This window comes from Sylvia atricapilla, chromosome 3, assembly GCF_009819655.1.
Source record: "Sylvia atricapilla isolate bSylAtr1 chromosome 3, bSylAtr1.pri, whole genome shotgun sequence".
Taxonomy (NCBI): Eukaryota; Metazoa; Chordata; class Aves; order Passeriformes; family Sylviidae; genus Sylvia; species Sylvia atricapilla.
Window position 1 is genome coordinate 41,076,749 of NC_089142.1, and position 25,515 is coordinate 41,102,263.

Consider the following 25,515-nt stretch of genomic DNA (forward strand, 5'->3'; position numbering starts at 1 on the left):
TAACCCTCTACTCCAGCTTAGCTTATAGGAAAATGTACCAGTCACTTTTTTTACACCCCATCAGACCACTCTTCACGCTCTGAAAAAGGAGGGAAACAGATACATATGATGGAGAGCATTGTCCAAGGAAAAAGACCTGCTCAGTATCCTCTAAAACAAACAGAAACTTTTTATATTTTTTATCTAATTAGTGCTTATTGCACTTTTAGAGATAATAGATAAATATTAAAAAAAAATAAAGAAGTATGACTTCAAAGTGTAACATTAACCAAATTAACTGGGTAAGAGCAAAACAGTGAGGCTGGGCTACCCTGGGCTCTGTCTCCAGATTTAGTATTCAACACAGCAAACACTGGAAATTTCCAGTTGTACACAAGAAGTTGAAGAGAGAAAGTTGTAAAGCCCATCAACATGCAATTATGCAAATCTATTATGTTTTAAATATTAATTTGCAACATTTCTACCATGGGACCCACATAGTTTATAAGAACATACAAGTTAAAAGTTCTTAAAATTCTGAGTTCTCATGTTACTCAGAGATCAGAGAAATTAATTATTAATATATTATTATGTTAATATGCAATATATTAATTGCACTCTCACACTTTTAACTTTAAATAGACAAGTGCTTGATTTTTGCTTTTAAATAGCTGCATATAATAAACACCACAAATTTTACAATTACAGACATCATAAAAAGCACAACCTAGGGCAATGAAACAGTTGAGTGATCACTTAAAAACACCCTAAAGGGTTTGGATTTCACAAGTTCACCTTTTACTTAAAACATCCAAGCTACAAACTACTGATGACATTCCTGATGACCAGGGGTCAGGATTCTGGAAGACCTTTGCCACTGCTCACAGAGCAATAGGAGGTCAGCCAGTATTAGCTACCAGTAGCAGAGAGTGACTTGGCAGATCTGGGAACTCCTGAACTACAAAGTTAAATTACAGACCTCTGCCTCAGCATGGAGTTGATAAAAGAATATGCAAGCATGCTAGCATACAGGATGGGGAGATTACAAGGATTATTATAAAGTAACAATAATTTGACATGGGAAAGAAGTTCTTAGGACTTCTATACTAACTTGAAAGTTGATTTTCCTTTTTTTTTCTCTAGTTTCCTAAGCATGTCACAGAAGCTGAGTTCCAGTGTAGGGGAAGATACAGTAATAGATAATACAATCACTGTAATTGTCTTACTAAATGTTAAAATATATACTTATAGAACCATTCTATTTCAGGAAATTTTCCTGTTTAAGTTACGTACCTTACTAAAACATTACAACAAGGAATGAATTCATGATTTTAAGTCCTACATCTCACATTTCATATTTCATAAAGGTTATGATCACAGTCGTAACTCAGTGCTACTTTTTCTGGCTAGTCCTAATAAAATCAGTTCTAAAAATACATTTTCCCTGAATGTATAGGTACTTTCATAGTATTAAGCCCGTACAACTTTCATAGATGTGGCTTTAGTTTGCTCTTAGGTTTTTAAGTTAAATTGTTGCTTATAAGTAGTCCTGTAATACTTGCTCAGTTTACAAAAAAAGTAAATGCAAAAGAAGAGTAAATTGGGACAAAAATAAGAGCAAACATCTGGTACTGAACACGTTATTCACCTAGAATAAGATACTTTCACCACAGCAAATAAATATAAATGGAATGGTACAAATTCCATTTATAAAGTGAATTTTCATAATGTGAGAGAATTACTACATTTTATTGCTGGAAATGGTATATTAAGAGTATTCGCCTCTCCAAAATGCCTGACTTTTCCGATTACTTCTCATGAGAATGCTTTGAACCCGCACATTTTGAATGTCTTATCATCGTTGCATTTTTTTTAATCTTAAAATCTAGATGGGGCAGTGACCCACAGCTTACTTTCTCTGTAATCTCAAGTCATATTATAGAAAAGATTTAAAATTGACTGGTTTTGGCTCTACTGAAACTAATTGTATTGCACTACTACAGAAAAGCTTTTCAGTGCATATACTCAGTAATGTGCTCACATGAAACTGGGAAAATCTTTCTGAGTATGCATTCAAAAGTCTCACTGTCATGAGAACTCTACTTCAGTTCCATTTGGATGTCTGTCCATGTTTTGAAATTGAGCTTGGCTGAATCATCTGGCCCAACTACTGACTGAGATGATGATAGCATTAAAAACTGGAATAACAAATCCTGGCACACAGCTTTCCCTGGGAAAGTGATCAGTCATTTTCCATCTTTGGCTTTGATCCTTCATTGGGATCTTTCAGTACAGAGCCCAGGCCCAGGGAAGAAGTTAACAGATCTCTGCATTAAGTTAATGCCACTCTGCATGGAGACAGGAGTAAGCACTACTAATTCTTTATGTGAAATGGGGCCCCTACGTACTGTATATGTTAATGGCAAGCTGTAAAAGCTCTGTGTGCTGAAAACCAGATTTCAAATCTGCTGACCTGTGGCAGGTCCCCTAGTGGGGAGCAACAAATGCACACTGCTGCATTTTTGTACTGGATTAAATTCCGGATCTAGACTGCTATGTGACCAGAGACAAAAGGGAATAAAAAGTTCCCGGCGTGAATACCTGTCATCATGTGGTGAAATGAGTAGCAGCCTGCGTTCAAGAGAGGCTCAAGCCCAGAATAACAGCAGAACAATACAAACTGGCAGAAATATATGGGAAACTTGGAAGGTGCCTACGTGCACAATGTCTTTTCAGCAAGCCAATGCTACTGGTCTCACTCTGAGCACTTTTAAATGGATATAGTTTAATATAATAATAAAAAAGCATGACTCTATGAGGAAATGACAGCTGTTGCAAGTAAATTTCAATAAGGGTAGTTCCCTGCTGATAAAAACTGGCACATCTCCATTCATTTCAGTGTAACTACGTAGATTAACATTGCCTGAAAATCTAACCCAATGTTTTGAACAACTTAAGAGCTACAAGGAAATATACAGATGGAAGACATTGGTAATTACAAGGGTGAGAAAGAAGGGTAATTACTGAGGAAAGAAAAAAATCAGTAAAGGAAAAATATGTGAATTCTATTATACAAATAGACAACTTGTGAGTGTTTTGGGATGCTTGATTTGAGTTCTATCAACATAACTGTTACAAATGACAACAGGTCTGATACCAAGAATAACAGGGAAAAATGCCCTTGTACCACAATAGACTTTAACAGGACATGCCATTACCAAAATAGGATGTACCATGCATTACTAAGGCAAATCTAACCCTTTTTCAATGGGAAGTGGTAATTTTTCTTGGTGATTGTCACTGCACACAAATTTGTGAGAACACTGTAAACTCAGTGCTCCTACACAGACATGTACCATGTAAATAAAGAAATTAATCTAAAATACCCTGTAAGATCTGGATTAAAACAACAACAACAACAACAACAACAACAGCAAAAAAGGAATGATAAGTGATGATTAAGAGAGTTGAAGATATTTTGCCTCTGGCATAAAGTTTTAAGAACTTCTTTTAAAAGACAAAGAAAATAGAGATTTTCAGGACCAGATGTCTAGGAAGATCCCATTTGGATTTGAGCTACTTAAATTTGCAATCATGTATTTATACATCTAACAGAGCTTCTGTTTCCCCTAGAATCTGAAAATTAACTAGCTTTGTAGCATCTTCCTTGATCTGCCACCCGTGCCCTGAGGATTAGAGACTCCACCTGAGCTTGTTTTACAAGCATAACAGAAAAAATTAATCTCTGCTGGCAGCGATCCCACTGGGATACTGATGAATAATGATATCCCTCTCTTGCTGCCCTCTCAGTCCACTAGAAAAGCCACTCTAACCCAGCAACGTGGAAACCGCTGAAACCATTCCAGCTGTGGATTAGCAGGCAGTCAAGCATCCATCTGTTCTGTGTGAATCAAGAGAAAGCAAACATGCATTCTTATAGCTAAAGAAGTATTAAAAATTAGCATCTTATATGATTGCATATACGAAGTATTAAGACAAACATATACAAAAGAAAAAATAATTTATTATCTACACCTCATGTTGTCTACAATTGCTTGTTGCCTTAATCAAATTATAAACCAGTTGAAATTAATCTTCTTAACCTACAAAACACTGTGCATTCAATGATATAATATGTTTAAGATAAAATTTCCTAATACTGTGTGCATTAGTTGTATTTAAAAATGTTTTGCCAAGAGACATGTATGCACCCACTTTGTAAGCAAGCATGGTGATATCCTGCCAGGAGAAACATTTAAGAGACCTGTTGTGAGAGGAATTTTAGCCATTTTCTCACCCCATAAGGTGAGAGGAATAGACCTGATATATTTTCTTTTTCTGAAAACGAGTAGTTTGGGTAATATCTGTTGGCTTGCTACTCTTTTTCACTGGAAGACGGAAAGGAAAGGTGGTGTAAGTGGAACCTGGAGTATGGGCAACACAATCAAACTGGTGATATCTGATTTGACTCTTCCATGGAAAGAGAATTGTGGCCTACTATAGATGACAGAAAGCTGAATTTTAGCAATACCCCATAAAAAAGTATTTATAAAAGTACATTTATAAGTATTTAGAAAACTTTTTATAAGTGCATTTATAAAACTTTGTCAGTTTTCCCATACATCAGTTCTAATACTCTGCTTGATGCTAGGCTTACATTTATTAAGTTGCAGAGGTGAAGAAAATGTGCAACTGCTTGTTCTCTAAAAGCAACCTTCCTCTCATACAAGAAATTTCCCAACGTATATATTTTTTTTTTTCAAATGCTTTCAAATTTTTTCAAATTCTAAGTAGCAAATGCTTTCAAATGCTTTTGGTAGCAAAAATCCCTGCACATTTTCTTCTAACATTATAGGTAGCATACCTAAGTAGCTGTGAAATAAAACCTCTTGAAAATATTAGGCAATAGGAGAGGCCTATTTCTTAAATATTTCTAAATAGGAGAGGCTGATTCCTTAAAAGTTCATCTCTGATAATACTAACATCAACATTTAAAGTAAAATTCAATATCTGAAGCTAGACAGGCCCCATCAAGAAAAAAAAAAAAAAAAAGAAAATGAGACAAAGAAAGAATCTAAATGCAAATAGGAAAATACAAGTGTCAGATACTTCATTAATGACTGACCAGTAATCCTCTTATGCTCTTTTTTTTTATTTAACTACTATGCTAAAGGAACAATATATGCTGGATATCAATCTTGTATGATGTAATCATTTCAGCCAAACCAATCCTTATCCTGAAGTTTCTGTTCCAATCAGAGAACAACCTCCAATGTCATCCTCTTTCTTAACAGCAATATTTGCAATGTTGCTTTTTACAAGCAATATCTTCTATGCTGACAGAGAAGAGTATTTTTGTAACTTTAAACATCAGTCTGTATAGCCCAGTTGGTGTCACTAAGTGAGCTGTATTCTACGAAAACAAAGTAATCAATATGATTGTTAACTGTTATAACTTACAGTACAATTGTATAAATCTATCAAAGGCAAAGGCATTATCTAGAAGCCAGCAAAGACAAAAGATCTGCAGGGTGCAGAAGTCCTACATTTCCTTATCCTGCTTCAACTACAAATTGGGAGGAATAGAGCAGGTAGCACTTGAACTGACTTGCTAAAGACATACTGAGCTTGTAAGACTTCCTGCTGAAGCATCTGGGACATGAGAATGCACAGCCATTTATCAAAGCAGCCTTATGGATTATAAAACATTCAGCTGTACCATAATAAAGATGTTTTTGAGAACTTTGGTTCTGTTTCAACAAACATAACATTATTTCAAAAAATATATTGTCTATTTGAAAATATACAGCCATATGACATGACTGCTGAAAAAAGCCATTTAATTTCCTGTATGAATACTTTGCCAAGTAGTGGCTGCATGTACACAACTATGCACAATTTGAAATCTTGCATGATGGTGGCTACAATTCTGATTGTCAAGCAGTAAGCGAAGGGCATTTGTGCTAAATTTGTGCTAAAATAGACAAACAAATATGTGGTCCATGGTTGAACTGCATGCAGCTTTGAGCACTAAACCAAGCTTGTTATCACTGAATTTGCTTCTACTATGGGCAAACACTGATCTGCCATGGATGGCAGCCAATGTTCACCTTTGCAAGGACCAACCAGGACAGTACTTCTGTCTATCTGGCTCTCAGAATACTTTCCATTGGTGTGCATGAGTGCTTTGCTACTATAACTGCATCCTATTAAAGGAATTTATTTCCTCATTTTTTCTGACAGAAACGGTTACTAAAGCAGGTGTTTGAAATGAGGATATAGCCTGAGGCTACTGCTTTCTACTATATACACTTTCAAATGTTTTTCTCTTGAATGTTGCACTGCAATCAAAGCAAATTAAAAAAGAAAACTAACCCCCGCCCCCCCTCCATATTATATCCAAGATAACAGTTCTTGTTTTATGGCCTTTGTTCTGGCAAATGTTTGTCAGAAATTTTAGCTACAACTTTAAAATAGATTTTAATTTAGATTTTGCGACTATTGATTCAGTCAGGTGTTGTTGTTTTAAATCTGGTACATAATGACAGAAATTAAACAAGAAGATTGGATGGGGAAAAAAGGAGACCTGTAAATTGGAGGTTAGAAATCTATGTACACTGGAGATGGAAAGGATTTGTATTCTCTGGTTTTGACTGTAATTCTTTCTTATTGACACCATAAAAATGGAAGACTTATGCCATGTTGAGTTGTCATTGGTGGACATTGTTACCTTGATATACTAATGGACTGTTGCTTTCCTGGAAAGGCAGCATATTATCCCTTCAAACTAAAACTCAAACAATCATTTGAAAAAAGAAGACCAGGAAACAGTGTGTCATGACGTTAGAAAAAACTTACTAAATTCAAGTACTACAGCAACATTAAAAACTGCTCCATCTACTGGGACTAGAGAAAAATCAAGACTAATTAAATGTGTGAGTATCCATATAAGTACTTTTTCTGCTAAGTACAAGATATTTTTGAATGTACTGGATAGAGATTATGAAATTTGGATGCTATTGAAATGCACTGTAGCATTGTGTTTTATTTTCATGAACCCCCAAAATAATTTTCAATTTTAAACTGTTAAACACATTGTGATACCGTCTAGATGATTCAAGTTTCCATTGAACTTGATGCACAAATGTTTTAACATGTTAAAATCCAGACAATATAGACTGTACAAAAATTAAGTAAATTATCCAGGAAATGCCTGTGTTTAGGATGAAATTTATGCATTGAACAGTCCTTGATCCAGATTTACTGTAAAGAAAAGATTTAACTGTAAGAGGTAACAGCTTTCTTCTGTTAAAAGTATTTCTTCTATTACTAAAATACGAATAATAGCTGAGGCCAGACCACTGATGTTCACATTGTTGAGAGTGTACCATAGATCTGAAATCAGACATGGTAGCTCTTTAAAGGCAAGCACGTAACAAATTGCTTTCTATCTGATATCGATTTTACATTATAAAATACTTTTATTCTTGACACTGAAATGCCACATTCAAAAAGAATATCTTAATGGGCGTAATTTTGCTGTGATTTTATGCCTGGAAGAAAATCATAGGAACACCTTTATTTTCTTCTAAATTAAATGCAAATGTAATTTTATACTAACTGTAAACACTGACTGAGTTGAGAAGAATGATCTGGGTTTTTTTCTGAAATGACTGAAGAACAGAGACACAGTCTTATGTAATACCTTAAAAATTCCTAAAAGCAATGTTTCTGCCATGGCTTGTTGGAAAAATTAATATTAAACAAAACAAATCACATTATCTTTTTTTCTGACAGTATTTTTGTAAGGCATTAATTCCTCCTTCCCTGGTGTTTAACTGGAGACCTGTTGAAAAGATGGTTTATCAGTGTGTCAAAAAATCCCCCTTCATGGGGGACCAAACCAGCAACAGAATCCCCATACAGAAATAAAATTATTTTAGGTTGAGAGTGTAAATACTCATGAAGAATTGCATATTTCCCTGGTTAGAACAGGAATTGCCAACAATGATGAAGAGGAAATAAAGCTACAGGGTAATTGAGTTATCTAGGTTGTCATAGTACAAATATCTACCAGGTAATGAAAGAGAGATTAATAACTCTACTCATTTGCTATCTATGTATCTTGAATGGAGAGTGCCTGTTTCATGAACCTCCTCCTTATACCTTCCAAGTCTGAGACTCCAACAATGACAGATTTTCTGTTGAGTTCCAAATTAGTCTAATACAAGCCAGTGTCACCATATCAATTTTTGGAAAGAAATACAAGCAATATAGAGGTATGTGGATACCAAACTCCTATGTCCATGTTTGTATTACAGAAAGACAGACACGTATGCCCCACTGTAACAAAAATACCATGTTCTCTCTCTAAGCTCCCTTTTCTAAGAAGAAACCCTCTCTTATAAAGAGTTTACATGAAAGACAGCAGCAGGCACATGAAAACCAACCAGTTCTCTTTTGCAGGCAGAATTTAACAAAAAGAAATCAGGGACAACATGGAGATAAAACAAGGAATGAAAGATGGGAATGATGTTCTCCCATTCACTGTCTGGTATGAACAGGTATGACAAATTTTTTGCTCGGTAAATAAGAATATTAACCAGACAACAAGATAAGTTATAAATCACCAACAATCATGAGACTAGTGGATCTAGGTGTCACGACCTTGATTAATCAGAAAGACGGACTTTCTTTCCTCAAGGTACAAGAAATCACTATTTGATTTTAAAAACATTTGTGCAGAAAAGGAAAATAATTTCCCTAAAGTATCTATCATTGTTTTTTTACCTAGACCTCTTTTTTAATCTCTGCACCTAACTATCAGAATTAGAGGAAACAGGCTATAGGCACCTCAGGGAAATCCAGCCTGTCAGTAATAATTCATGAACACTTTCTCATCAATAATACTTAATGCAAGAAGCACCATAACTCAACAGTGATTAAGCTCATTTGGACTACTACTGTCTGAGCACGGTTAGGAAAGGTTTAAAGAAAGCTCTATGGAAAAACATCAAACATTTTCTCTCAGAAAAAAATCTACCAGTCCACTAGCACAAGCCAGTGACAAAAATAACTGGATGTGAAGTTCCACCTGCTAACTGCAAACCCAAGACAGCTCAAACATCTCAGGTACAGATTTACCGAGAGGAGCAGGGAAACCATGAGGAGATTTTTGCCCACCTATTTGAATCACTTACAACTGTATATTTCCAACACGACTGTTGGGGCTGTTTCCATGTGCCATACTTCTGGTCATGTTATGAATACTCAGCCCTTACACCAGACTGGGAAAAAAAATTCATTCAATCTTGTAAAATGCTGGCAGATGATCAAAATGAAAAGGTAAAATAAAACCAGAGAAAAGAACAGATACTGGAGAAGACTATGAGTGGTCTTCCACTAAGTGAAAACAAAACCTGCTATTATGTGACTTTTTTGTGAGATCCACCAACACTAGAAACTGGATGATCACAACTAATTTTTCATGGGGGTTGTAAAGATTCCTCGATAATTCACTGGTGATCAATCCTGAATTTTGAACACTTCCATTCAGCATGCAAAAAATATCAATCTGAAACTCAAAATCTCATAATCAAACTCAGATTTAACCCCCTTAATACAATCCTAAAATCTTGCTTTAGTCCATATTTTGTTTTAAACAAACTTTTGCCCCTCTGCCAAGTTACTTATATATTTGGCATATATATTCCATTTGAAAAATCAAAATCAGGATTTTCTTTCTTTAAATTGCTCACGCCTGCCTTCCTTATATGCACTAGAAATTTGTAAATATCTGAAGGTTTGAAAGCTTAGGTGAAACTCCAACAAATAATAAGTGTTACATCTATGAAAACCTGCAACTGCATGAGAAATGCTTGGATGGTTATCCTTACAAAACACAGTGCAAAATCTGAAACTTTAAAAGTGAGTGATCAGCAGAATAATCACAATTATAATTATTTTTGTAATGGTAACAGGCCTTTTTGTACTACAGCTACAGCTTTCAGTTTCAGCATCATTAAGAGATTCTTCAAATTACTTTTTAAACATCCTTTTCCCTCAGGATTTTCACTTATACCTAATTAGACTACTTACCCCATGCCATGTAATTCCCTGTTGCCAAAACTGCTAAATGCTTCAATAAGAAGGAGGAGGGCAACAGTGGAGTGAGGCAGATGTAATGTCATTGGTTAACAATAGAGGTGTGAAGCAACTGCTGTAATTATAAAACTCATTAATGTGCAGTGTTTAGGGGGAAGAAAATGTCCTTGGCAATAACTGTTGAAATGGCACTTCTTTTCAACAGTACATCAGATTGAGAAAACCCTTTCATTTTACATCTTCAACAAGACAGAATAGAAGTTCCACTAGTAATTATGAGAATCAACATCCACATAAAAAGTAAGCAAGAACTGTCAGCTCCAATGGCATCCAGCACTCGTAAATCCTTTTCATCTTTAAAATTGACACATGTAGCACATTTTGACCCTTAAGCAATTTTATTTTTGGTCTCATTCCTCTTGAGATTGTAAATTGATAACTTGCAAAACTGTATTATCAGGAAAAGAAAAATTACAAAAAATTAAGGCAAGATTAATGGACTTTTACAGTCTCTACCCAACATTAGGGTCCTAAGTTTCATCTAAAATAGAAATATTTGCTGGTTACTTTTGCCATTCATGAATGCACACAGTTCAAATAGGCAAATTCAAACAGGCAGTACTAGGTTCTTCTATCATCCTCTTCCGTATCCTGCTCATCAGCTAAGGCAGTGTTATGAAATGCCATCTCTGCTAATAGTCTCAAACTTTCCTTACCCAAATTTGTCGGAAAAAAATTCCTGGCATTTCTAGGTGCAGAAAATTTTCACTAGACAGGAAATTTTTAAGAGACAGCAGCTGGAGTAAAGCACTCTTCTTGAATACTCAGCATTGTATTATTTAACTTCTGTTCACATGTGGGTACTTCTTCTTAAAATTTCACTTATTTTACATACAGCATATCTAGGTATTGTGGATGATAACCATTTTGAATTCACCCAAATACACTGAATTTTATTTCACGTAATTGCAATGTTTTCTGACAGCAGAACAACAGATACTGCAGGGTCAGTGACAGCAATTCCTCTATTTAGGCTGTCTAACAGTTTCCATTACAAAAGATTATTGTGGCCTTTATTTCTGAGCTACAACACTCAGAATGTTTGCAGCAGCTGCTTTAAATTTATCAGGAAGAAAATTCTCTGTACTAGAAAAATGGTTTTCCTAGTTTCATAAAATGCTGATCAGGTTTTGTTCAGTTGCAAACTGTTGAATAATACTATTTTAACTTTTCTTCTTGTATTTCTCCTCAGAGAATTTTTGGCAGCATGCTGAAACAATAATGAATACAAAAATAAGATACATAAATACTGTAAGATGGGACTTCAAATTTTGAAGCTAACACTTAGAAATCAGAATATTACTGAATTTGGGCCACTTGTATAATGTATTTAATGCAATAGAGACTATAATCATATAGGGGTAGAAATGAGTTTTCCTGGATAATATTCAGGCACTTCTTGCATTGAAATATATTTGTACAAGTAGAGTTACACCGTGCTGAAAAGAGAAAATTTGTATTTATAACTACTTAAGTACTTAAAAGGAAAATGGAGTAAACCTTGATTCTTTTATGGTGAGAATGTAATACTAACACAGTGCATCATACACGGTGTCTTTGGCCTTGCATTGCACTTCCCTGTTAAACAGTCTCTAGACTAACTGTGGGAGGTGCTGTTATTGCAGGTCATGACGTCAGGGATCAGGAGGTGGCTGGGAAAAGGAAAAGCAGACATTTTAGGAAAGAGGTGTTTCCCATATGTTTCCCCTACTTCTTAAAGCTGCTGTATTTTCCAGATTGTCTCAGGACAAAGTGATGGTCCTCCTAGAGATTCCTACAGCATTTTGGTAATATACTCAAGTTAGAAAAGATAAATATCAGACTTGTATAGATCCTGCACATTATAAAGAGATGCAAGAAGAGAAGGAGAAATTTTGATGTACTGATAAGTTGAAACACTTGAAATATCAAAAATGATTCAGTTATATGTCTCAAAACAGTTAAAAAATTAAATCAGAGATCACAGCAGAAAGGCTTTTCTTTATTTCGTGTGGTTTTTTCATATACTTGTGTTTTCAAGAGTAAAAAAATGTATTTTTAAGAAATATCAGGACTTACTGTCAGAATTAAGAGCAATTCTTCAATATTGCTTTCAGGTTTCAACTGATCTTTGAACATCCCAATGGTTGGATGCTTCAAATAGTAATAGGAGGCAATACGGCCATACGTCAGGGGTTCAATGCTGCGATTATCCTGTTAGGAGAAGAATCAAACACACGGAGTTCCCAAGTGGTTCAGTATAATGTGTTCCCACGTAACTGTTCACATGGTCAGTCTACTTTTAAGAGAGAGCACCAAAAACATTCTAGTATGATAATTTAGCCACAACAGTTTTCAACGTAAGTCTTACAAAGAGCTCCACACACAAATTCTAACATCTCACATCGAGGAGTATGGATCTTGCTGTTTACAGCTTCTACGAGGGTGTATCCTACTGAATCTTGTAAAACACAGATTAGTCTTACCTCCCCAACTTCAATACAGTAGGAGCCTTCCAAATCAAACAGGGATTTCTCAACAAGGCTTGAGAGGTACTTATTCATAGTGTCATGGCTCACATCATCCAAGTTATAGTAACTAGATAAAATAAGAGCAGATGCATTACATGAATATTGTTTTACAGTCTGAAGATTTTTAGCAACAACTTCTAGGAAAACTTACAACGCTTCTACAATATACACATGGAATAGCAAATATCCACATTAAACAAATAAACACAGTCCTTTATACAGATTAACAAGAAATCCACAATTCTTAAATGGTTTGTGGGAGTAACCAACATAAGACAAGCATGTACATATGGAAAGATGGCAATTTGTCCATCTATTAATAGAAAGGTTTATACAAACAGAACTGGACTGGCTCTATTTTGTTAGTGGGAAAATTTTCCTGTTTCCACAGGCACACTTTCCTCATAAGTGTGAAAGTGAACAAGCAACACTAACACAAGTAGCAATATTTTAACTTCAAGATGAAGGAAGAACACACACCCAGGACAGCAACTGTCCTTGCATCCTGCAACTCTGAAAGTAAAACTAGGCATATGGTGACATCTCTTGAAAAAGTAAGCTTAAATCAATCCAAATGTTGGTTGTTATATTTCTGTGACATTTTATTCTCAAAGTTAGAATTGCTAAAAAAAGGGATGGGGTATTTGTTAAGTGGTTACTTCACATGTTCACTGTCAGGCAAAGTGTTTAGGTAAACTATATCACCACAATGGCTTAGTTATCTGTATGAAGGAAGAATGTTTAGAAAGTGGGTGAAAATATATTTTCTTTTTATGTTAGCATAAAAAAAAGACACAGTGATTGAAGTTTGCACTCCTTAACAGTAGAGCTTGAGGTGTATGAAAAGATTTTACTCATATAGACCAACATAATTTCAGTGAGAACTTTTACTCCAGATAAAAATGCAGTAAGAACTTGTGTCCCTAGATTCAGTAAAGGTAGCAGATCAGAAAGTAACAATTAAGTTAAATTAATAATAATGAAAAACTGAGCATGCTTTGAAAGTTTTAAAATTTTCAATTCAAGCAGAATAATTAAACCATGCAATTTCAAAGCAGAATTTAAACAAACCTAAAATCTGATTATTTGCTGAATTGTTAAAAAGCAGAATAAAAAAGGTAGTCTTTGCTCATTTAATTCTGTCAAATACAGAAGCAGAAATAGACTACTGAGGTTGTGCAATGATGAAAGATGCTTCTTTGTTCTACCTGCCTTGCTTTGCTAAAATTTACTACTGTTATGATGTACTCAGCATTCCCACTTGAAATAACCCCACTGTAATTGAGAGTAGGTTCTCTCAATGCTATTTTGTGCAGGTGAACAACAGGCTGCAAAAGTGTGTGCTGAGATTCATTTTAGCCAATTTTATGAAGTTATTGTTGCACCTGAGTTAGTTTTTTTATAATCCTTTTGCTGCCACTGGAAAGAAATGTGCACTTACAGAATGCTATTCATCTGAAGCATTTAAAATATCTGCTTCAGGATGAGGTGAAATGTATTCACAGATTAAAAAAAGAGAACTTTAGACAACTGGTTCAGTTATGGATGGTACATTTGGGCAGATGAATCCCATTCTCTGAGTAAACTCTCTACCATTTACTGTAATGTTGCTGTTTCTGAATATCAAAAGATGGGATTAAATTTTTATAAGCTACAAACATCCTTATATAACTGCTTAATTTAAAGAATCTTCTAAAGAAGATTTGAATTATTATTTTCTTAAACAAAGGTTTTACCTTTGCATCTCTTTAAATGGCAGTAGTGTAACTGAAAAAGTCTGAATGCTAAATAGCAGTACTGCAATGTCCAGATATTTTCCTCTTCCTATTAATTCCAAATTATGGGATTAATTCTCTGAAGCTTTGAATGTTCACTTATAATTGGGTAAAGTTGGAGTAACCAGTACTACCACAAGAAAAAGATTTAAAAAATGTGTTCTCATAGCAGGCAGCTACATGAGACAACAACAAAGCATCTATACATACATGGCAGTGGAGTATTCAACTCTGTGACATTTTATACAGGTTCACGCTGAGATGATCTGAAATACTTACAGCACACCTATCATCCAAACCAAACTAACAGAAATATTTGTATTGACTAAAAGAGTATTTTATACAGTAGCTAGCCTCATGCAAAGCAAACTCATTTGTTGATAAATTACTTTAATAATGTTTTGGATGCAACCTAAATTTTATGAGTGTCCTTTTAAATGAAGCGATATAGTGATAATACAAAATAGTCAAAATTTCTGTCTGCCCATTTTATCTACCTGACATCATCAATCACATTTATTTTCTGGTTATTAGCAAAAATTACTTTGTCAAGTTTTGTTTACATTACGAAAATAATTGAGGAAATTAGCTAAATAAGTTGTTTAAGGAGGTGAAAAATTTTTCTATTTTATACTCTTAAACCACTAATGATTCATTATTATTTCTCTAAATTGAATAGAATGCTTCTGAAATGCCTATAATTAAGGCACTGTTGTCACAATACTCAGACTTCCACCATATAATTTCAGCACCTTTAATTGCAGTACCATAACATTCATGAAAAATACTGATAAAACTGAAAAAAAGGAACATGGGCAGTACAGTGAAATTCTTTCCTGAGACTGTAGTTTAAGGCACTAATTCTAACAGCTTTGTGCTCTTGTGCTCTGCCTAATTTGCAGTATTTCACTGCAGTTAACTGAAGTTACCATCATAAAGGAATTTACAATATATTTTAAATTTTTTTGATGAATTTTAAATTTGCTGCTTCTTTGTAATTTGTTGTCAAAGGAGTAAATATGTAGCTGCCTAGTGGAAATAAAACAACATAAAGAAAAATCTTAAATGGTTTGTAATCTTGAGTGAAGTGGTACCAGTATGTTTTAACTACTGTCTGTAATGAGCCAGATATAATTTTGATCACACCCACAGGAGCTTCTTGGTCATTCAGCACATTTTCCCCTAATAAAAATCAAAGCCATTCATCTTGAAAGACTGTGTTAAAATCATTAGTGAAAACAGAGGTATCATGACATTAGATTTCAACGCTCAGGAATAAATGCAAGTTGAATTCTGCATGTTGGTATGTTCCAAGTCTAAAAACTGCATAATACGTGAGTTCCTCTATGAAGCAATATTGCCTAACTATTTAATTACAGATAAAGAATAAAAACAATGCAGTTTCATGCTCACTGCATTGAATCATCTAGTCATTAGTTCCCCCTTGCTATAAACAGACAACCTACCTTTTTATCAGCACACCATTTCATTTATTTCACAGTGAAGCCCAGTTTCACAATAATTGACTTGTCAGAAGCTCTAATTTATGAGGCTGGGCTCTGTAAGCCTTCTCCTATATTGGACTCAACCTGCACACAAGCAGGGTTGAATATTTACAATGCTGTTAACAGGTGCTGAGTTGTTTAATGATTCTAATAGCCAGAAGCGTACTGAGAAAGCCAGCGGGATCACAATTACAGGCTGTTTGAACACAACAATTACTCGTCCCCTGAGAGGTGTGAAAGTCAAAGGCAGTTTTATCCTAACAGCATCTAGCACATGGGCTAGACAGGCTAACTTCCATTAGTAGTCCATAGGGAAAAAGCAGTAACAAACCCCTAGGTATCATAAAAATTTACAAAGTATGTAAAATTTAAACAATCAAAAGCTGAAGGAACTTTTTTATTGTCTATTAAATAACATATTTAAAATCTCAAAACCTCGTAGAGCTTAGCAAGAACAACAAACTGTGAAACATGAACTTATTTTTCTAATCTAAGGAAGTGTGGAATTTCATCAGCTGAGAGAGACAGAGAGACGTGCAGGAACATAAAATGCAGATGAAGTTACACAAAACATTTAGGATTTAATGTGAATGGTGGCAATCATTTCCTGTTTAGCTTATGTAAACCTGACCTGAGATCTCGCTGGGAAATTTTTCATCAGCCTTGAAATGGTCCTGCTATAACTGTCAATGCTGTGGAGTCATTTGTTACAGCAGCATGTTTTTTATGTTCAGATTATACGGTGGTAATAGTGACACACATAATGAAAATCGGTGACAAGAGTCAGCCAAAAATATTAAAGAAGAAACTTGCTAGTCAGTAGGTCTTTTGAAACAAATGCACGAAACAGCAAATCCACAGCATTCACTTGATAGCAAGAAAGTGTGCTTTCAGAGATTTTACAGTTCTGAAAGCAGAATTTTGTTGTGAACAAGCATGGGGGAGCATAGATAGTAATTTTTTCTAGGTCCTTTACTGCAGTCATCATTTATATTTACTTTCAGCAGCTGCCATCTTCAAATAGCACCATGGAAATGGAACAGAGTATATGGCACAACTGATGAACCTTCATAGCCAGAGAGAGATATGACCCAAAGTACCAACTCACTTCTGTTGTTAAGGCATTACTGACTGACTCTAGAGTCCGTGACTGGCTTGCAAAAAGGCATTATGGTGTGCACAAATGCTGCAGAGAGTAATGTCACCCTGTATTTTACCTCTATCATGTTATCTTGCATCCATATATTTGTGTATGCCAGGCAGGCAAACAGATACATTGCTATCTTTAATCAGCTTTTAGTATATTGTACATTGTTGGTTATTTAAGAAAAACAAAACTAAGTTCAATTTCTCTGACATCAGCAAAGTATCTACCCCCACATCAGTGATTCTAATGATATCATTTGCAAGACAGTTTATCTCCCGAGATGCATTCATGAGAAATGAAAGGTAAAAGGCACACATAAATTTGCTCACATATTGGTAAGATTTTTATTTTTCCTATCATATATTCCAACAGGTAATCCGTAGGAAGAGCAGGAATGCAATTATGTGAAATTTCTTTTTGGATGGGGACACACGGCATCTTCAGCTTTGCATTCTCACCTAAGACTGCAGCAGACTGGGGAGCAAGAAACTGTTCAAATACTAAGCAGCCCAGGGCTTCCCTGTCTTACAAACTCAAGAAATCTTTATTTGTCTGAATATTTGGTAAAACTATACTGTGAACTACATTTCTGTACTTTTCACATCACTGTGATCCTAATAATTACAAAGAACAAACTGTGGTTATGAAATTCATAATAATGCCCAGAGCTGTCATTTATTAAATATATATATGTGCATATGTATGTGTAGATGCATATAGGTCTAAATGTCATTGTAAAAGGAAGAGTCTTTTTGCGAGGTCCTTTGTGAAATATCTTTTTACCAACTCAAAACATGGACATTAGTAATCACTGCAGTGCAATATACTTGTACACTTTAGCTTCTGATAGTTTAGCTACTATCAAAATTTTCCATTTTATCTCTTAATCTTAGCTAATGTAACTTTCTTCAGTAATCCCCCTTCTGACACAATTCCAAATTAACCCTAAAATTCTGAATAGCTGTGATTTTCTCACCAAAATACACAGGTATTCCATTCTGACTGACTTCTACCATAACATTACCTGTCATCATAATAGCAGAAAATATATTGGACCAGTATCTAACCATGATTTTTATTCATATGTTTTACTCACATGCTCAGCTAATCATAATGAGAAAATTAAATTTAAAGTAAAACATAAATGCATGATAAAGGCATCATCACTCCGAGATTATAATTAATGCTGTTTTATTCACTCACTCTGAAAAACTTTGCAAAACTGGTGAAAAAAACCTCCTTAATAATAATTCTTGGAATGAAACTAAAATATCTTTTTTCAGGTTTTCACAAGGAATTTACATAGAAATATGGTTTTGTAAGTGTGCACGTATACACAGATGCATTCTCATATAAATACATAAATAGCCATGCACATTTTAATAGTGACGTGATGTGGGCTCTCAGGATATGTAAAAATTAACTTTCCAAATGAAAGCTGATTCTGCTTAACTTTACATATGTTGTAAATTTCTATTTCTCTTTTGCTGCACATGTATTTGGAAAATATCTCAACCTAATTTACAGAAAATGTTTCTCATAGCCATTTTTCTTTTACGGAAAGTCACAATTATAATCTTTTATAAGGGTTAAAAAATAAATAACCAAGGCACTTCAGCCAAGGAATGGAGATAGATGAGCCTGTCAAAGCAGCCCCTTGCAAAGAACAGGGCCCTTTGCTGATCTGTGTGATATGACCTTCACTAAGTAAAGAACACAGTGACTACAGCTCTATGTGGAAAGGAGTACATGTTGTAATATTTGACTGAAGTAGTACAGAAACTGTGACTTAACAAGCAAATTCAAAAAAAGTCTGCATTTAGCATTGACTGTTTTGAGGGAAGGGAAGAACAAGGAAGAAACTCTGGGTTTGGAAACTGAAACACTTTGATAAGCATTTCATTTGGACCACCCCCGTCATTCACGTGTCATCTCCTGAACAGAATGAGTGTGACTATTTGTCATGCATCTGAACAAAATCAGCACTCAGCTACTCTCCTTCCTCAAAGCAAAAGCTCAATTACACCTCTTATCTAGACAGTTAAAACCCTTTCCACAGAGTTTGAGATGTAGGGGTTCATCAAACAAGAAAATTAAAATGGTTTGATGAAAAGGAATATTTTAATTCCACACCATTAGAACACCCATCATCACAAGTTTAAAAAACTATCTCAAGTTTGCTAGGAAAACTTTCATGATAACTTCATGTTTAGAAGAAACCTGGATACTTTGAGGAAAAACATACTTGGATCTCTATCTCACAACAAAGGCAGATTACCATTACTTTAGTAGTACAAATTGTAGGCATTCAGTAAGGCATTTTATGATACTGGATGGGAATAGGATGATCCTACATTTGTTTATGCAGCTTTAATATACAAGTAGCTAAAACTGGCAATAACCGAGAATATAAATCTTCTGCATATTATCTAAGCCCATTATTTTGGGGATTTACAGCATCACATGCAGACTTTTATGCCAATGAATCCCAAGGCAATTTCCTCATCATGCATATGGGAATTGCTTATTCACCACTAAGGTACAATCACCTGCCGTCTGGAAAATAGTTCTTGTTTCACAGTGGAGAGGAAGTCAACAAAATTGCTTTGGGGCAGGACACGATAAAGAACACTTCTGTCAAGTGACAAGGAATGGGTATTGCATAACCATCTAAACCAAAAACCAGCAACTGTGCTCCTATTCTTTTGAAAAAAATCCCAACCTAAACCCTAAAATCTTTGGATTTTTATGGGCCACAAATAGTTTTTGTCTCATAATATCAATCATTTCATATGCTCTTTTATGGCACAGTAAACTCAATTACCACAATGCAACTTATTCAGAGTTATTGCAACAATCCCTGACTCATGTTTGTTAAACCCTTGCTTTCCTTGGATGTATCTCATTCAAACACTGACCACGCTGGAACTGCTTGCTTTGCTTTCAGAAGGTCTGAAAACACCACAGGTCCAGGAAAACTACTTGAGTTTAGTAACTTTGGATGAAACTTGATACTGTTATCATGTCAAAGAATGGAATGCATGCACATCTGTTACATTTGTGCTTGGCATCTAGAAATGATTGACAAACTCTTTGACAGAGTAAATAATACCCTTAATTTTTCTCCCTGCATGACTAAATACAGAAGGAATGCTGGGTACCCATGTGGATAAAGAGCTCAACTTGTCGACTGTTCCAACCTGTGTGTGTGGTGTTCCAATGCAAGACTCCAATTTCATTAGAAACTCCATTAGTCCTTCCTATTCTGCCATTATGGGCACGACTAGTCAAGATCTGTATATCTTGGTTCTCCCTACAAAGACTCTACATCTCATTATGAAGTGCTTTTTTTTTCTTCTCCCCCACCCCCAACTTTTTTCCCACCTCAGAATAGTAGAACTTTTGCTTTAAAGAAACTGCAGAGAAAAAATGACCAGCAGTCAACGTGCCAACTTCATAGTCAAGTGGAAATCTTCTTTTATATTGGGAAGAGATTGCCTATTAAATCAAACAATATTTCTATATTCTACACTTACATTTGGCCTATATATATCTTAAAAAAATGTACCTACCACAGATACCACATGATCAAAGCTTATGAAAACCAAATCAACTACAGCACTTTACCAAGGAAATCCAAGAGCAAGACTTTTTAAAGTAATGGTACTTATTCTTTAAAATAAAAAAATATAAAATCTAACATTTAAAAAAACATAATTCAACTCTCAGAGGAGAAACACTGTCTCCATAACTGTATGCATTGCATTAGTTATGAAGTGAGAAAACTGAAAATGCTTTCTTTAGTTTACAGTTCTAATGCTCTGCATTTTTTATTTCCCAAGAAGACTAGATGGAAATTCTGTTTGTTTTGTGGGAGCTTCTCAGCTTAGGACTAGATGCAGAATTAAAAACTAATAAAGATTTAAAAAGAATTAAAGGCAATTATTTTATCACCTGCAGGCTCCCATCAGCACTTGCTCATAAAGTACCTGGCAGAAAAACTGACCAAATGCTACAAACATTAACATGATTCAGAAATACAACATGCTGGAGTACATCAAGAAATACTTAGTGATCTAAATGGTTAATTCTTTATCTGCCACATTATTCTACTGGGTGAATGGTCACATGACAGGTAACAATACACCATTTACCCAAAACAGTGCTGTGGCAAAGGCAGGCTATATTGGTGGAACAGGTCAGAATGATCTGCATACCAGCTGGATCTAGGCAGGATGATTCAATCATTGAAAATACTGCACACATGGTTTCACCAGGATACCCTAATGAAAGCAAACGTTATCACAGAGAAACAGCTGATAGTTATTCTCTCATTTATTAGGAAAGTCCAAGTTTTAATAAATTTTCTGAACAAAATGAGCAGAACATATCAGTGTGGTAGCTAGAAAAAAGGTATTGCATTATAAATACAATATCCAAAGGCGTGTGATAATCTGGAATTTTATTCTAGGGATCCTGATGTAGCCCTCTCAATAAGGTTATTTTATTGCTGTAACTAAGTTGTAAAGTTATCTGCCAAAACTGCATTTCTATTTAGAGAAAAAAATTATAAAAAATATGTGCACACAAGTTTTAGTCCACATGTGGGCCAGTAATGCTCCTACACTGGAGACTGCTAAGTATTCTAGGCTCCAACAGCAGACAGATCACCTTTGGATCAACTCTAACCTCAAGTTATCTTGAGATTAAATTGCACTACTATTGTATACTCACGTTGGGTTCATTATAAGTCGACGGAAGAAGTAAGTCCAGGTGATATAATCCATTGCATCTTGCTTAGATGTAATAGTTCCAGCAGCAATTTCAGCATTCAAGTGGTCAGCCAGCACCTCTAACAAGCTGAAGAACAGGAAAGAAAAGGATTTAGCTGACTTTATAATCACAAAAACAGGTAATATATTTTGTGGCATTGTCCATTAAAAGGTTTATTACTTTTAATCTGAAAATATTATATATTTATCTTCCAGTAAAAGAGAAAAGGGGAAGAAGGGGGAATGTAATTGCAAGGTCAGTCATCTTCTTTACATGATAGTGGAATGAAGCTCAAATTATTTTTTGATTGGACCAAGAATGCACAAATTTAAGTCATTCATGGAACATATTCAGATGGAGCTATGCAGTGGTAACTTCTGAATATTGTATGTTGACCATATGATCATGCTGATTTAATCCAATAGAGTATCATATGGAAAGACAAACAGGAAATGAAACAGTGGCAATAGCTTAGCTAATACTTGACAAATACTTCAGGGCTATTAAAAATACATCAAAACTGCTTCCCCCAGATTTTGCCTAATCTTCATCCAATTTAAAAAAAAAAAACAAAGAAAAGAAAAAGAAGGAAAGAAGAGCAGCTACTTTTACCCAGAAAGATTTAAACTCAGAATAATAAAAGCAGCTTAAAATGATTCTTAAAAAATAAAATACTCAGTCATTAAACAGAACAAAGACCTCCATTAGGGTATCTAATGAGATCATGCCTGGCTAGAGTTCAGAGAACAGCAAATATCCTTAAGGTTCAATCTAATTTTTCTTGTATTATATTCTTTTTCTTCTCCCAATGTTCTTTTCCTGTTACTAAAAGTAAAGAATAATCTGGCATGAGTAGCTGTTTTACTGCTCTGTACTGGTGACTACATGCTTCCAAGGGTCAGAACTGCAGACACTCTACACAGATTGTCCAACAGAAACTGGACAGACTATTCAATAGCTATTCCACTATAATGGGATTCTGGATTTTCTTTTGTTTCTAATGTGCTGTGTCTCAGGCCCATGAGATCAGTGAGAGCATAAGGACTGTTACGAGTTGAGTACTCAAGTCTTACAACTAATAAGTAAACAATGGCTTTTAGAAAAGACGTTAATTAAAAAAATGTGAAGTTTACTTTTACAAATTGGAAATACTACACAAAACTGATAAATCTGCTCTTTGGTAAGACAGATGGGGAAGCATTCCAAAACTAACCCCCCACCCCGAAAACCCCAACCAGTATCTCTTTGAAGATATGAAATACTCAATCACAAAAAAGACCAAGACAAACCTAAGTTCACAACCTACAGAGAATTTACCAAGATTGTCATTAATATGCAACTCTTAATCTGCAAATTTATCAAATATTCTTTTTTCAATAATAAAAGATAGAATATATCAGAACTACAAAGTAAATATAAACACACAAACGGAGCTACCAGTAATACTGACTATTTATAGTCTTCCAAACTATGAAAACATGAAAAAAGGTGTGATTACTACTTTTATATTGATGATACGCTTTCTTTCTTTAGAAACACCGCTTCCCAAGGAATAGAGATATTTCTTAGTTTATGCTAATGCCATGCAGTCTGGATATATCAACATTTTAATCATAGCACTCTCTTCACTTATTAGCTATCATTTTGAAGAAGTTCAACTCCTCGACTTTTGTACTAAGTGTAATTTCTATTTTTTAAAAAAGTGTGGTTTCCTAAGGAAATGAAGTGTATGTTTCCACATTCTCTGTTTGCAAAAATTGTATGTCTGTCTGTGCACCACAGAAATTAACTTTCCAACACACCAGCCCATTTTAACTACATTTCAAAGGTGGATTGCACTCTTGAACCCCAACAAGTTTCCTGAGCAGATAGAGGTCCCATTATCACTTATGTTGAGGGATAAAGTTTCCTTAGGAGTACAATACTGTGAATTCTTTGCCACTGAGAAAAGCTTTCAGTAATGCTCATGCTGTATTAGATGTCTGAGCATTGCTCCATGAAACATTTCTCTACAGGAGACAAAAGTAACTAGTTTGGCTTCTCACTGAATAACAAAATATATTAAAAATATCAAAACCAAGGCACAAATTACATTATGCCGGACAGCAAAATTTGCATCCACTAGGTTCCAAGAGGCTGCAAAGTGGTGCTGTTTCTACACTTCTCACAAAAATCTTGCAATTTTATAGGGGAAAACATGTTAAAATTGTATTAGTAACAGTTTACACCATGTAAACTTGAACTTTTTGAACTTTTGAGATTTTCACAAATGTAATATCTATATTGATACAAATACTCCAGGTAAAAAGTGCTAGAACCTCACCTTGTATTTGTCCTATTTGTAACTTGTCACAGAACTTCAAAGACGGTTCTGAGGATCATGGATAGTTGTCCTAAACACTGCCCTTGAAGAACAGTTTTGCTTTCACGTGTCTGAGACAACACTCAAAAATGGAGAGGCATTTGTGGTATTATTTGGGAATGGACTGACAAACTCAGCAGTGCTTCAAAACTCATGGAAGTAAAGATTTTTCTGCATAAAGATGGGTAATTTCTTTTTTAAAATTCTCTTCCTCTTGACCCCAGTATTTAGGACTTATCCAGCACAGGAATTTTGTTTCCCTTTCCTCTATCCCTCATTTATAGTATTGTTTATGGTTTGATCAGCTTTTCTGATTGCTTTAACTTTACCTTGATTCCACTGGGAAAGGTTCATAAAGGAATTTTTTGTAGAAGTCTTTCTTAATATCATGAACTAGAATGACAGCTTTTCCTTGGTCATCGAACTGTGGTCTGCCAGCACGCCCCATCATCTGAAGCACATCTGCCAAAGAGACAATAATGTATAAACCAAGTATTTGTTTGGATGCATAAATAAATGTATTTATGTCTGTAGAATGTACAATATAGGTTTTCTGCATTACTCTGGCTTGTATACCTTATTGGCTTTGACATTTCTAAGCTTTTTTTACATATCAGATAAAGTTATGATGACCTTCTTTCTGTCTGACACAATCTTCTTGTCTACTTAAAAGACCACCCTTTGCAATAGAATCTAGGCTTATATCTAGTATAAATTGCCTTTACCCTCCTTCCATTCCACATCCATCCCTCATTTTATCACATGCAATTAAAGATGATGAGTAAGAGAACTCATGAAGGCTACAATGACAATTGTCTATAATTTCCTAATTTTCACACTTACACAAGTTCCTCGTGTAGGTTTTTCTGCTAGATACAATCTCCTAGGTTTTCAGTATTTTAGAGATAAACTGGTACAGGCAATTTCTAATTACTGAGCAGTATGATATTTATTACTTAAACAAGTTATATTAGTTATTAGCACTGGAGTAGAGATGGTTTCATATCGTATGCTGTCCCTACATCACAATATACAGATTTAAAAGCTGGTTCCATCACTCTACCTACACACTATTATTTGTAAATACTAATTAATGACTTCTATAAACATTGAAAATACTAGTTTATGCAAAACACACTCAACTTGCTCCCTGCCCCCAAGGATATGCATGCCTATCATCTATTTGTCTGTCTTCTTTTCACTTGAGAAGTGCATCTGCATAGGTTGTTTTGTCTCTCATTCACTAGAGCTTTGAATCCTTTCTGGTACCTCCAACTGCTGTTTAACTTAGAAGAAACAA

General features: G+C 34.9%; 1 protein-coding gene across 1 annotated transcript in view; it reads right to left on the minus strand.

Moving 5' to 3' along the window:
* Positions 1 to 25,515, minus strand: part of ASCC3 (activating signal cointegrator 1 complex subunit 3) — a 249,565-nt gene that overhangs the window by 27,741 nt on the left and 196,309 nt on the right. The window contains exons 33-36 of the mRNA XM_066315184.1: positions 24,545 to 24,677; positions 21,815 to 21,940; positions 12,609 to 12,720; positions 12,202 to 12,336 (exon numbers count right to left, since the gene is read on the minus strand). Of these exons, the coding sequence (XP_066171281.1) occupies positions 12,202 to 12,336; positions 12,609 to 12,720; positions 21,815 to 21,940; positions 24,545 to 24,677 (506 nt within the window). The remainder of the gene's footprint in view (positions 1 to 12,201; positions 12,337 to 12,608; positions 12,721 to 21,814; positions 21,941 to 24,544; positions 24,678 to 25,515) is intronic.